At 42.8% G+C, this 13,691-nt stretch overlaps 1 protein-coding gene across 1 annotated transcript in view; it reads right to left on the bottom strand.

Annotated features, from left to right (window-relative positions):
* Nucleotides 1-231: 231 nt before the first annotated feature.
* Nucleotides 232-13,691, bottom strand: part of LOC128113872 (mesoderm induction early response protein 3-like) — a 38,099-nt gene continuing 24,639 nt past the window's right edge. The window contains 2 exon segments of the mRNA XM_052743779.1: nucleotides 232-248; nucleotides 7,837-8,048. Coding sequence (XP_052599739.1) covers nucleotides 232-248; nucleotides 7,837-8,048 — 229 coding nt within the window.

Here is a 13,691-nt window from a genome sequence, read left to right as displayed (position 1 = left end):
ACCAGCCTTCCATGGATGGTTGGCAAGACTCCTTTTTCTTTCTTCTTTCCTGACAATAACAACCTCCCTGTGCCTGGACTCCCGTAGACGCTCACTTGACATACCTGATAACTCCTCAACTGTTACACCAGCACTGCCCCCAGTGATTCAAGCCCTTGGGCAGATAGCACATAAAAACCCTATTTCAGTGGGGGCATTCATGGATGGTTTAGAACAGAAAGAGCTAATGATTCAGGTTTCCACAGATTCTAAGGAAAAAAATGTAAAAGTAAAAAGATTGTTAGGTAATCCTCACTCAGCTCATGCAAACTCACAAGAAAAAGAACTTAGGAAACTGGCAACTCCCACAAGAACGGTTGGAAAGTACATTCAATACCGTATTAATGGGAAATAGTGGACACCCCCTCGTTGAAATCCCAGAAGTAGAAATTACTTAGATCCACCCCCTTTTACAGGGGCTTATGACTATGAAGGGAATCGGTTGGGTAAATCATGGGGGAAAATAATGTTGTGGAATCAGTTGCCTTTTATGGAAAGGCTGGTTAGAAGCAGAAAGGTATGGTGTACATATGATAGACAGACAAGGTCAGCTATATTGAGGGGTATAGCACCTGTGCTAAAGAGGTGGGCTAAAGCTCTTGGCGAGGACTTTGTAAATGTCTTTAATAAATTACTAGAAATGGATCACTAGTTATTGAGTACGTGATCTGGCTCTTAGGGTTCAGGCCACAGCATGTCTCTGTCTGAAAGGATTAATCATTCTGAAAAGCACATTGTGTGACCACAAAAGATTGCGTCTATTGTTTTCCTTTTGCCCCTGGACTTAGTTCCTTGTTAAGATTGTACAAAATCTCAGCCTGATGTTCAGTAAAATTGCAGCAGTTTCACAGCATACTCTGGTGTCTGTGTCTGTCTGTCATCGCCGAATCCCAATTATCCTGAGCACCTTCACCCCGTTCTCCCTCAGTCTGGTGGCCCTACTGAGACCCAGTCCATGGCACAAAGTGAAAAATGATCCCCATGTTTTTCCAAGCATGTCCATATTTCATACATGATGCATGTATTTGTGTATGTGCACATGCATACACAGCATACACACACACACACACACACACACAGACAAAGAGAATGGACTATAAAAGACACACCCCAAAAGGTAACTCTAGGTTGTTCAATCTAGCAGTGTAGAAAGTCTTTCTTATTTTTACATTTTTATGAAAGGTGCCAATTTTTTAATAAAATCTATACATATTTTATAATTTAGTCACAGTTAGAATGACTTTCAAAATACACAGATATGAGGGATAAGCACATACCTCAGTAGAATAGTGATTGCTGAACTCATGGATATTTCCATCATTGACCCATAACTTACTCAAATGTGGGTTTTCAGATAACCAATTTGATTTATTCATTGCATATAAAGTGTCCTATTTGTGTGAACAACTATCTTCTATAGAACAAAACCGAGTCTCTACTTTTACTGTGTGTACCAGTTTATTCAAATCACTTCTCAGTTCAATTGTTTTGATATAGTATTGATGCTCATGAAAAACTATGCCTTGAGGGATGCCACAGAGTACTTGAGAAGAAAGGAAGAAGGCTAAGTTTTGTATATAGAAGGCACAAGGATAATGTCTTTGCCACTGTCCATTTAGAAGTTTTTAGAGATCAATAAACTGGATCTCCTTGCATGGAAATCTTCCATACCAGCTAACAACTGCCCGACACACAGTCTATGTGGAATGTTCTTCCTAACTTAGAGAAGACAGTTGCTGTACTACTTGAGATGTTATATCAGAAAGATGGGTTTTCAGTTGATTGTGGCTTGAGAATATTCTTCCCACAACTTCATCCTTGCCAAGGCACATCTGAGGCAGTGGACTAAAGGAGAAGTGTATTTTGAAGCACAGTTGGAATCAGTGTAGAGAATGCTGTTCTGCCCAGGTCTGAATCCCATAGAGGAGATATGTATGTTTTGCAAAGACCCAATTTCAAACCCTCCATGTTTTTACCTTTATTTATCAAAGGTGAGGAGATCCATATGAAAGATGCAAGATCATAAGTACCTTCCAAATAACAGAACTTCTTGACCAGACAGGGAGTCACACAAGAATTGAATCACCTTCAGTAAAAGAAGTTCTGTTAGGCAGATATTTCAGCTGAGAACAGTGTATTACCAACCAACCCCTAAATCACACAAACCTACCCATTCCCCTCTTCTGCCTTCCTTAGTTGGATCCTCACTTATACACTTCAGGGGTATTAGCCCATCTGGTATTCCTGTCCCTCCAATGAGAGCCACAAAATCATTACCCCATTTTATAGATAGGAGAACAACACAAACAGTCTAACTCACATGCTGAATTTCAGGAAACCACACAGGTATAAAGGTCATTGCAGGTTCCATAGCCTTCATAGACACACAAGTATTCTAAGCACTTATGATATTCAGCAGGATTTACTCACATGGAATGATATCAAAAAAATAGCGGAATCTTATATCAGTGATCAGAAGCCCTTCGGCCTTCTGCATCTTCTGAAATTGAAAGTTATTAATAAAACTACTTAGAATACATAAAATACTTGCTTCTATGTCTCTTCAGTCAAGCCCAGACATTAGTGACTGCCCAGGATAAGAGAATGACTTTAAAAATGGTGACTAGCAGATTATGAGCAAAGATCCAATGTCATAACATATAATCTTAAAGGACCAAAGTGATTAATGTCCCTGTCATATGTCAGGGTTTAAAAGAATAATTAATTCATTTCATTTTTTTTTATTCAAAAAGTTTCCTCATACATATAATTTGATCATGGTTTTCACTTTTGCCATTTTTTCAAGATTCTTCACCACCTGCATTCTCACACAAATGCATGTGCATTTGCTCATGACTCCCACCCCATGAAAACTCTTAAAACTAACAAAATTTAATAAGTTAAAATGTACAAAAGCAGAACAATACAAAACAAAGATTTGAGGGATTGAAAAAAAGTGGCATCTCCTTTGTGTTTCCCAATTACTCCTGGTTATGAGGCTTGCCCAGGCAAGTAGTAGATATATGCAGTGACATTCTACTGAAAAACATTGATTTTATTTTTCCTAGTAGGTGTCAATTGCAAATAACTTCTTGATTAATCATGTCATAGTGCTGGCATACTGTCTGGTTTGAACCTATGTAGGTCTTATGTGTGCGGTCATAGTCTCTCTGAGATCTTAAACTGTTTCAGTCATATTATGTCTGGAAGACATTGTTTCCTCTGAGTCATCCATCACTCCAACACATCTGGCTTCTATAGTCTTTCATCTTTTTCTATTCAGATTCTCATGTATCAAGGGAAGGGCCTTGATGAAGAGATCTCACTTAGGACAGAATACTTCAAAGTCTATCACTATCTGCACATTGCCCAGTTGTGGTGCCACAGACTGGCCCACTGGGGCTACCACGACCATAGGAGAACCAGGGCTTGGGTAGTCAGGAAGGCAAGGATTCAGTGAATGACACACAGACAACACACTCAGAAGTGGTTTGAATCTGCTGCAATTTTACTTCTGCAAATCAGTAGTTTATATGCAGAAAAGAAAACTATCAAGTCATACAAGGAACAACAAGAGCTTGGCAATAATTCAATTACATCATCTTTAAAAAACAGCAAGCACACAATTATTAATTGGTGCTAGACTTATCCCTTCACCCACAAGAACTTTATGACCCAAAGAGCAGTCTGTGATTTCTAAACTTAATACAGTTCCTAGACTTGTGTAGACTTCTTGCGGTTGCAGCTGTGTCCTTTATCTTATCTCAGCAGTTTTCTAGTTTATTATGTACTTTTACTTTTCTGGTTCTCATGAACCACTTAGCCAATTTGGATGCTGCAGAACCTCTCTAAGTCTTTTTTCAGTTCTTCCACCACTTATCTCTTCTAATATAAAACCTTTTTACCTGTTGGAATATGGACTCTTGTACTTTTTTGCCTGTAAGGGGAAGGGGTTCTGCTGTAGTCCTTAAGTTTCCCATGCTGAACTTCCTTAACAGAGGGGCCCACCATCTGCCTCCTATGAGATAACGTTTTCTACCATAAATCACTTTAGTTGGGATTCCTAAAGGATTCCTAGTGGGTGAGTGTTCATTCCCTACAAGTGCCTGAACTATTATACTTTCTTCATCTAGCAGCTTGGGGTCTTTAAAAAATAGCTCATTCTGCTATATTTAATTAAGATCCATGTCCAGCTTCCCCTTTCCTCCATAGTTCACAACCCAAGCATTCATTAATTTTGGCTGTGCTTCATAGATTAATTAGAACATTATCAGAAAAGCAGTTATACAGAACCCATAGCCCAGGGAGCTCATGATCTGTGAAGTACATCTTCTTTGAGAAGGAAGCATAATGCGAGCACTCTGCCAGGTACCTTCAGGGAGCTTAGTCCTGTGGGACATATATCTGCCATCCACTATTATAGATATAATTGTTCATTTCACATGGACGACACTGGAGTTGGTGTGGGATTGTGGTCTTTTTAATATCATCTACTGGAAGCACAAGTTCCTATGATGTAGATTGAGTGAAGTAGTCATCCATGAGTATAACAATATTTCTTTTTTATTTTATTTTAATGTTTTTTCATTTTACATACCAACCACAGTTCCCTTCCCTTCCCTCCTCTCACTTTCCCTCCCACCTTCCCCCATTTCTCTCCCCATCCATTTCCCTCAGAGAGAGAAAGGCCTTCCATGGAGAATCAACAAAGCCTATCACATCAAATTGAGGTAGGACCAAGGCACTCCCCATTGTATTAAGGCAGAGTAAGGTATCCCATGATAGGGAATGTGCTTTATAAAACCAGTTCATGCACCAGGGATAAATTGTGGTCCCACTGCCAGGGGCCCAACAAACAGACCAAGCCACACAACTGTCACTCACATTCAGAGGGCCTAGTTTGGTCCCATGCAGGCTCCCCAGCTGTCAGTCCAGAGTTCATAAGTTCCCACTATCAGTCAGCTGTCTCTGTGGGTTTCCCCATCATGATCTTCAGCCCCCTTGCTCACTCACAAGTGGATATTAGATGTCAAGAAAAGGGTAACCAGGTAGCAATCCACAGCCCCAGAGAAGCTGGGTAACAAGGAGGACCCTAAGAGGGACACACATGGATCAGCCAATGAAGGGGGAAATAGATAAAATCTCCTGGGTAAGATAGGGGTGGAGAGGAATAGGAGAGAGAATGTAGGATGAGAACATGAGGGAACAGGATGGTCAAGTTGGGGGAGGGACAGAGATAGAGAGAGCAATGAAAGAGATACCTTGATAGAGGTAGCCATTACGGGGTTAGGGAGAAACCTGGTGCTAGGGAAACTCCCAGGAATCCACAAGGATGACCCCAGCTAAGATTACTGGCAATAGTGGAGAGGGTCCCTGAACTGGCCTTCCCCTGTAATCAGATTGGTGACTACCTTACTTGTCATCATAGAGCCTTCATCCACTAACTGATGGAAGCAGATGCAGAGATCCACAGTCAATCACCGGGCAAAGCTCCTGGAGTGCAGTCAAAGATAGAAAGGAAGGATTATATGAGTGATATTTCTTTAAGAGACATTTTATTTCAATGTTCCTTTATCAGAATAATAGTAGTATTTTGCCTTCAGGCCCATGGACTATCTAAGATCAGGTGCCTGTCTGCTTCAGCAGTGTTGTGTATGGGCTCCATCTCTTGTAGAGACCTTGAATGTAATAAAAATGTGGAAGGTTACTCCCATAACCTTTGTGACACTGTGACATCAATATATTTTCCAGGCAGGCCACTTTAGTACTAAGGATTTACAGCCATGTGATATTGGTGGTCATCTCTCTCCTCTAGTTATTTTTCAAGTACTTTAAAATACCATGACCACTAGTCAGTAGAGGTGGGAAAGAGTCAAAGGCAAAAATTAAGCCAATTTGGAGGTCTCTATAGAAAAACCACAACCAATAAAAATGCAAAGATGTGGAGCACAGTCTTAATAGACATATCTACAAACACTCATGGACTTATCTGTGAGATTGTGTCTGTGAGATTTTTGTCTCCCTGTAATTCCAGAAGCTATACCAATATATGAGATTTTGTCTCCCGGTTATATCAGTTATATCAGAAGCTATAACAATAAAGTCTTACCAACATTACTGCCCAAACATGAGATGAACAAGGGTGACACCAAGGAATATGCCAAACTGGATGGAGAAAAGCCCATGAGGCCTCAACCCTACATTAAGAACTATGGGAAACTGAGGAAAGCAAAGAATGGGACAGGTGGCATTACCCAAGAAGACACAGCAATGCCAAAAGGTCATCCTTGAAAGTCTACATTCATGTAGCATTACAAGGACTGAACCAGTTAGATTTATGTATATGCATGCAATAACTATTAGTGAAAAAGGAGGCTGGGAATTTGAAGGAGAGGTGGGAGTGTTTGGAGGGAGGAAGTGGAATTAAATTATAGTATTAAAAAATAAAGTGTGTGAGGCACAACGAACCAGGAGCCACTCAGCACTTTCTAGGCCTTTGGCACTGGGCAGTTGGTCACCATCATACCAAGCTCATGGTTTCTAGGTCCAGGCATATGAGAGATGAAAATCAATATCTCCATGTCATGCTTTGTGGCGGGGGCATGCGTGACTCAACCAAGTGCCACCTGTGCCTCAACCAGGAGCCTTCCAGGTGTCAGGGGACCATTGTGATGAGCGAGTACAGGGTGGGAAATGGGAGAGAGAGAGAGAGAGAGAGAGAGAGAGAGAGAGAGAGAGAGAGAGAGAGAGAGAGAAGAGACAGAGACAGAGACAGGGGTGAGAGGTGGATCAGAAGAGATGAGGATGGTGAGGAACAGGCTGATGTAAATGACCTGCTTCCCAGCTGAGCCCAAGGTGAGGTCCAGGCCTGGGCTATTGCCAAGTGTCAAGTCTTAGTCCAAGACCCCAAAGCAGCCAAGGAACCTGTGTTGCTGTAGGTGTATCTTGTCACCACTGAGGGATGTGCAGAGGCCTATGGTCTGGTCCATAACCTGAGGCAATGATGGTGTCTAAGGGCTATGCTACCACAGAGACCATGCTAATATGAGTGGCCTGTGCTACCACCTGGGGCCATAGTGACATTTGGGCTTGAGCTGCTGTCAAGGACCATGTCTGAGTTCATGGTCCCACCACAGCTGGGGTCTGTGCTGTTGTCTGGTGGCCCATATTGCTACCATAGGCCACATGGATATCCAGGGTCTAGGCTGCAACCTGAGACCATGTTAGTATCCAAGGGCTGTGCTGCCACCAGGGCTATGCTGATTTGAGTGGTCAGTACTGTCACATGGGGCCACAGTGTTATCTGGGCCAGGCTGCTGAAAAGGGCCATGTCTGGGTCCATGGCCCTAACATAGCCAGGGTCTGTATTGGTGTTTGTGGTTCCTATTGCCACTGAGGGCTGTGAAAGTACCTGGTGTCTGGGCTATCACCTGAGGCCAGATAGGGTTCTAAGGGGTGTGTTGCAGCTGTGACCATACAGATCTGAGTGGCCTGCAATACCACAAAGTGCCATGGTATCATCTGTGCCCAGGCTGCTGCCAAGAGCCAGTGTCTAGGTCTGTGGCCTGATCGCAGCCAGGGTCTGAGTTGATATCCATAATTCTTGTTACCACCGAGGGCTTTGCCAATGATTAGAGACTGTGTTGGTATCTGAGGGCCATGCTGCCACCAGGGCCATACTGATCTGGGTGGCCAGTGCTGCCACCAAGGCCATGGTGACATCTGGGCCTGAGCTGCTGCCTAGGGTCATGTCTGAGTCTGTGGTCCTGCAGCAGCTAAGATCTAGGTGTCTGTTACCATCACAGGCTGTATAGATGCTCAGGGTCTGGACAGCCACCTGAGACTGTGTTGCTCTCTGAGGACCATGCTTGCCACCAGGGCCATACTGATCAAGGTAGCTGGTGCTGGTAACTGGGGCCATGATGACATTTGGGCCTGAGATGCTACCAAGGGCCATTTCTGGGTCTGTGTTCCTGCTGAAGCTGGAGTCTGTGATGAGGTGTGCTTGCCTGTGTTAGCACATGGGTCATAGGAATCATGCAGGTGGAAATCTGAGGGCTGTGCTGAGGCAGACCCACCCCTTCACTAGCCCTGGAATAGCTGGCTCTGCCCCTCACTGGATAGTGCAGCAGGAGAGATGGCCTTGCCCCTCAGGGGAGAGCTGGCTCCCACTCTCTGGAAAGATGTCACTCCCCCTCACCACAAGTGTAAAACTCACCTGGACAGCACACTAAAACTAACTCTATTGTAGGGGATGCAGATGAGCCAACTGAGGGTGTGAGAGCAAGAGAGCTGACACTGACCCTCTATCTGCTATGTGGAGGCATTGATGAGGAAAAGATTCCCTCCACTGCTTGCCCATTGACACCTGCAGCAGGTGAGAGAGGTGGCTCCGGGGTCACAAAAGTGAGAAAACTAGTGCTGCCTCTCACCAGCTGCAGTACACAGCAGAGTCGGCCTTAGCTATTGACCATTCAGTTTTTATTAGACCAATCAGATGCCTTAGGCAGACAAAGTGAAACAAATGCACTACATCTTTACATAATTAAACAAATGCAGCATTGTGGTGATATTTTATCTGTGTCCCCCAATAAAGTTTATCTGAGGATCAGGGGAGAAAGCCAGCCACTATATTAAGCATGGAAGTCAGACAATGGTGGCACATGCCTTTAATCCTATCACTCAGGAGGCAGAGATCTGTCTGGATCTCTGTGAGTTCAAGGCCACACTGGGAACAGAGTCAGGCATGGTGGCACATGCTTTCAATTCCAACACTAGTTAGCCATAAAGGTCTGGAGGTCTGTACAGACAGATAAGAAGGGACAGAGCTGGGCAGGAAGAGGAAGTGATATAGCTGGGTGGAGAGGAAATGAGACAGAAGGGACAGAAAGGCATATAGGCATGGGTATACAGGAAATAGGTCTCTTTGTCTGAGGATCTTCAAGTGGTGAGAACGTGGTGCCTGGCTTCTTTCTGCTTTTCTGATCTCTCAGGTTTTAACCCTAATATTTGGCTCTGGTGTTTTATTAATAAAACTGTTTAGCGATTTGTCTACACAGCATAAGCAAATGCAAGAGAGATAGGCAGGGCCTGCAGGCAGAAGAGAAATAAATAGGAGAAATCTAGAGAGAGAACAAAAAGGAGAAAATGAGAGTGAAAGAGAGGGAGATGCCAGGGCCTAGATGGAGTAGGACATACAGAAGGGAAGAAAGGTAAAAAGCCCCGAGGCAAAACATAGATGAAGAGAAACACATTAAGTTATAAGAACTAGCAAGAAATGAGCATAAATTTCCGTGTCATGATTTGGGAGCTGATTGGTGTCCCAAAAGGAAACAGCTTAGAACATCCTGAGAAATATTTGTGGAAGGGTTGCTTTTTTAGTATGTGGTTACTGAGCTTTATTTACATGTTTTTCTGATCATATTTTTCTGAACTCAATCTTCCTTGGGTCATTGCTTTCTTTATTACATTCATGTATAAAGGTACACTGAAACTGATGTAAAGTTATCTACATCATAGAACTGTAGTCTGCCCCATTCTTTCAGATCCTCAGGTCCCATTCCTAGCGGACAAATATGCATAGATAGGTGAAATCAGACATCTATCTTCCAGATATATCACTCTACCAATCTTGCTTTAGTAGTGACTTTCCAGCACTGGCTTACCTTTTAAATGGTGCTGGAAATGAGCCTGAATGTGCCATTTTAATAATCCAGACCTAGCTCTGGATACTTAAATTGCATACCCATATTGTCCAGTAAAGTCTCCAGAACCATGCCTGTAATCATCATTCAGATTTATCTCTGGTCATACATTTCCTGGGGAATGTTCCCCTTAATCAATCCTGTGGGTTCCCTCTCCTCACTCTCGAGTTTAGCTTTTGTCATTTGCCTCAGGCACTACTGTGGTGGTATTGTGTTCCCCAAAATATTGTGCACCATAATAAACTTATCTGGGGTCAGAGACAGAATAGCCACTAGATACAAAGGCTAGAAAATGGTGGCACTCACACCTTTAATTCTAGCACTCCAGAGGTAGAAATTCCTCTGGATCTCTGTGAGTTCAAGGCCACATTGGAAACGGCCAGGCATGGTGACACACGTCTTTAATCCCAGAAAGCGAACCTTTAATCCCAGGGAGTGGTGGTAGAAAGCAGAAAGGTATATAAGGCGTGAGGACCAGAAACTAGAAGCATTTGGCTGGTTAAGCTTTCAGGCTTCTAGCAGCACAGTTCAGCTGAGAGCCATTCGGATATGAGGACACAGAGGCTTCCAGTCTGAGGAAACAGACCAGCTGAGAAGTTGGCCAGGTGAGGTTAGTTATGGCTTGTTCTGTCTCTCTGATCTTCCAGTGTTCACCCCAATACTTGGCCTCAGGTTTGATTTTATTAATAAGAACTTTTAAGATTTCTGCTACACACCAGATTTTCCTAATGAGTTCTCATGAAATACAGCTTCAATGAGCTATCTCCATACCACCTCACATAGTTGTGGATATGACCACAGTTCTTTGGATTTCCTGGTTAGATACACAGAACTTAATCCAACAGTGCCATGCTTATCCTCCAAGACCTATTTTTTGTGTCACTGTTTCTATATGGATTTCCTGCTGAGTCCCTTTAGATCCAGGCCTACCAGAACAATCTGAACACTTCAAGGCTGGGCTTTGGATGAGCAGATCATATATCAGATTTTCTTGGTGCTCTCAACCACATCTCACCAGCCTGTGCAATCCTAACACTCACAACAATAGCTCTGGTCATATAGTTCCTGTATCAGCTTTCCCTGGTGGATCCATCATTTCTGATACCTGTGTCTTCTTCATACTCCCAAGTCCTATCTATCTGTGTGAGCATACATTAAGCACTCATTTGCATTATAATGCTCCCCAAATTTTCTTCAGCCCAGTGTCATTCCCATACTCCCTGGCCTTGCTCTGGTAATACAAGTTCCTTCACTGACTTTCCTCTCATGTACCTTGAGAATTGATCCTGCCCCATTCCTTGCATATTCAGATACATACCTCTGGATGCACACATTGCTTAGACCATTTCCCTGCTACAAAGACCTTTGGCAATCAGAGACATCTTCATGTCTCCAGGCATATTTGTGGCCACATAGTTATGCATCTGCTTTCTCTGGTGAGTGTCCCTGAACCATGTAGACCTAAATCTCCTCAGTCCAGGTCCTAAGCCTGGATGCAGAATCAGACATCAGCTTTCTTCATGACTCTCCTCTGAACATCTGCCACTTCTGGACTGGCAGACTGGTATTGCCTGGAGATTCCTCAAGAATGTCATCTTTTAGCCTCAAAACTGCAATTCAAATCCTACATCTAGTCATGCAAATCCTACACCAGCATAGGACTAAAAAATCAGCTCCTGCACCAAATTTCCCTGCTTGTTTCCCAGAACTCACCTGTGTAGAACACATCTATTCTAGTGGGACTAGCTCCTTTTCATTGCTTACACAAAATTTGCAAGAGAATCCCAACAGAAGCTTGTATGTCAACTTCTTCTCAACAGTACCCCAGACATAGTTGTGGTGATATTTTATTTGTGCACCCCAATAAAACTTATCTGGGGATCAGAGAACAGAGCCAACTACCAAATTAGACATAGAGGCCAGGCAGTGGTGGCATATATCTTTATTTTATCACTCGGGAAGCAGAGATCCATCCAGACCTCTGTGAGTTCACGGCCACACTGGGAACAGAGCCAGGCATGGTGGTGCACACCTTTAATCCCAACACTTGAGATCTCATGACTTCGTTTGGGAAACACACACACCTTTAATCCCAGGAAGTAATATGGCAGGACACAGAAAGGTATATAAAGAGTGAGGAAACAGTAACTCATGCTATTGAGGCTGAGGATTTCAGTCAGAGGATTTGTGGAGTGTGAGGTAATAGCTGGTGGCTGTGGTTTGCTCTGCTTCTCTGATCTTTCAGCTTTCACCCCAATATCTGGCTCCAGGGGTTTTTTATTAATAAGACTGTTTAGCAATTTTTGTTACACATAGTTTGTCTTGGTACTCCTTAGCTTAATTTCCTCTCTGCATTCCCTAGAACCATGCCTCCCTGTACCATCTGCACACTCCAAATGTTGACATGCAGATCATGTATCAGATTTGCCTGATGATCTTGATCTATTTTTACTACCAAGGCCATCCATTTACTCCCAACAGTGTCTGTGACCAAACAGTTCCTGTATCATCTTTCCCTGGGTCTTTCTTGAGAAACAGGCTTGCCTGTACCATCCACACACTCCCAAATACTAGTAAAGTAAGTGTATCTTATGCACCAGTTTGTATGATCATGGTCTGTGACACGTCCCCTGCCAGTACTGTCTTCATACTCTGTGATCTAGTTCCATCATTAAATGCACAGAACTCACAACTGCTTTGCCTTGTTTACTTCAAATAATCTTGCCTGCCAGCAACATCCTCAAACTCCCATATCTAGCTAGTGTCTAACAGATCTCACAGTTACTTCAGCTGCAGCATCCTCCCCACAGAATTAAACCTTCCTCAACCACCTGCACATGCCCCAAGTTTGCCTGGTGACCTCCACATAACCTCACTTGCTTTTGCCAGTTCCACACTTCCAGAAGTATCCCTGGTCATGTGGTGCCTGTACCCACATTTCCTAGTGAGCTCTGCCTGAATCCAGCTCTGTTAGGGTCTTTCTGTATTCCCAGACCTACATGCAATTGCTTTAATTGCTCACCAGTTTTGCCTCTTTAGTTCTACTTAAAGCTGACTGCCAGTACCATTCCTATATTTTGATGTCATGCCTAGTCTTGGGGCTGCAGCACTGGCCTTTCTTGGTCAGTTCTTACAGAGTCAGTGCCACCTAGATTATCTCCATACTCCAACATTCTCACTTGCACATTTCCTGGAAAGACTTGCCTGATAATTATCATCACAAAGTTTCCTCCAGCAATAATTAACTCCCTTACTGATGTGAAGTAAGATGACCAAAAACCACTTTGCAGAGAAGGATTTCTTGCAGTTTACACTTTCCACCTCCAGACAGGAACCTTGAGAGAAGGACTGACATGAAGGACAAAAAGAGAAGGTGGTCACTAGCTTTCTTCCCATGGGTCACTAAACTTTCTTTTTTTAACATAACTCACTATAACCTGAATAAATGTGACACCACCTCTAATGGGAAAGCCTCTCACATATTAAGTATTAATCAAGAAAATGTTTCACAATATTTCCTACAGGCCACTCATATAAAAACATTTTCTCAATTAAGGTTCCTCAGATGACCCTTGGTTATGTCAAGTTGGCAAATTACTAAGCAACACATTTGATTACTTATCAACTACACAAAATGCATCACTATGAAGCCAAAATCTTTTCTTACTTGGTTATTCTCTAGGTCTGAATTAATCTTGTGATACTTAAAAATACATAATTTCAAAATCCCTTAAAAATTTGAAAAATTCAAACACTATCAAATTTCAGTCTCTTTAAAACGATTAAAATCTCTTCAAAAGTCCAAAGTTTCTAATCTTTTGGGCCCTGGAAAACAGAAATAAAACTAAAAGCAAAAATAAGTAAAATAAACTCTTAGTCTAATGTGGAAGAATAAGCCCAGCCTTATGATCAAACAAAAACAAAATCAAACTATAGAAGGGTAAACAC

The sequence above is a fragment of the Peromyscus californicus genome, unplaced genomic scaffold, assembly GCF_007827085.1.
Source record: "Peromyscus californicus insignis strain IS unplaced genomic scaffold, ASM782708v3 Scaffold_10__1_contigs__length_136768540, whole genome shotgun sequence".
In the NCBI taxonomy this organism is placed as follows: Eukaryota; Metazoa; Chordata; class Mammalia; order Rodentia; family Cricetidae; genus Peromyscus; species Peromyscus californicus.
Note: the sequence above shows the minus strand (reverse complement) of the source record. Positions and strands in the feature narration are given on the sequence as shown.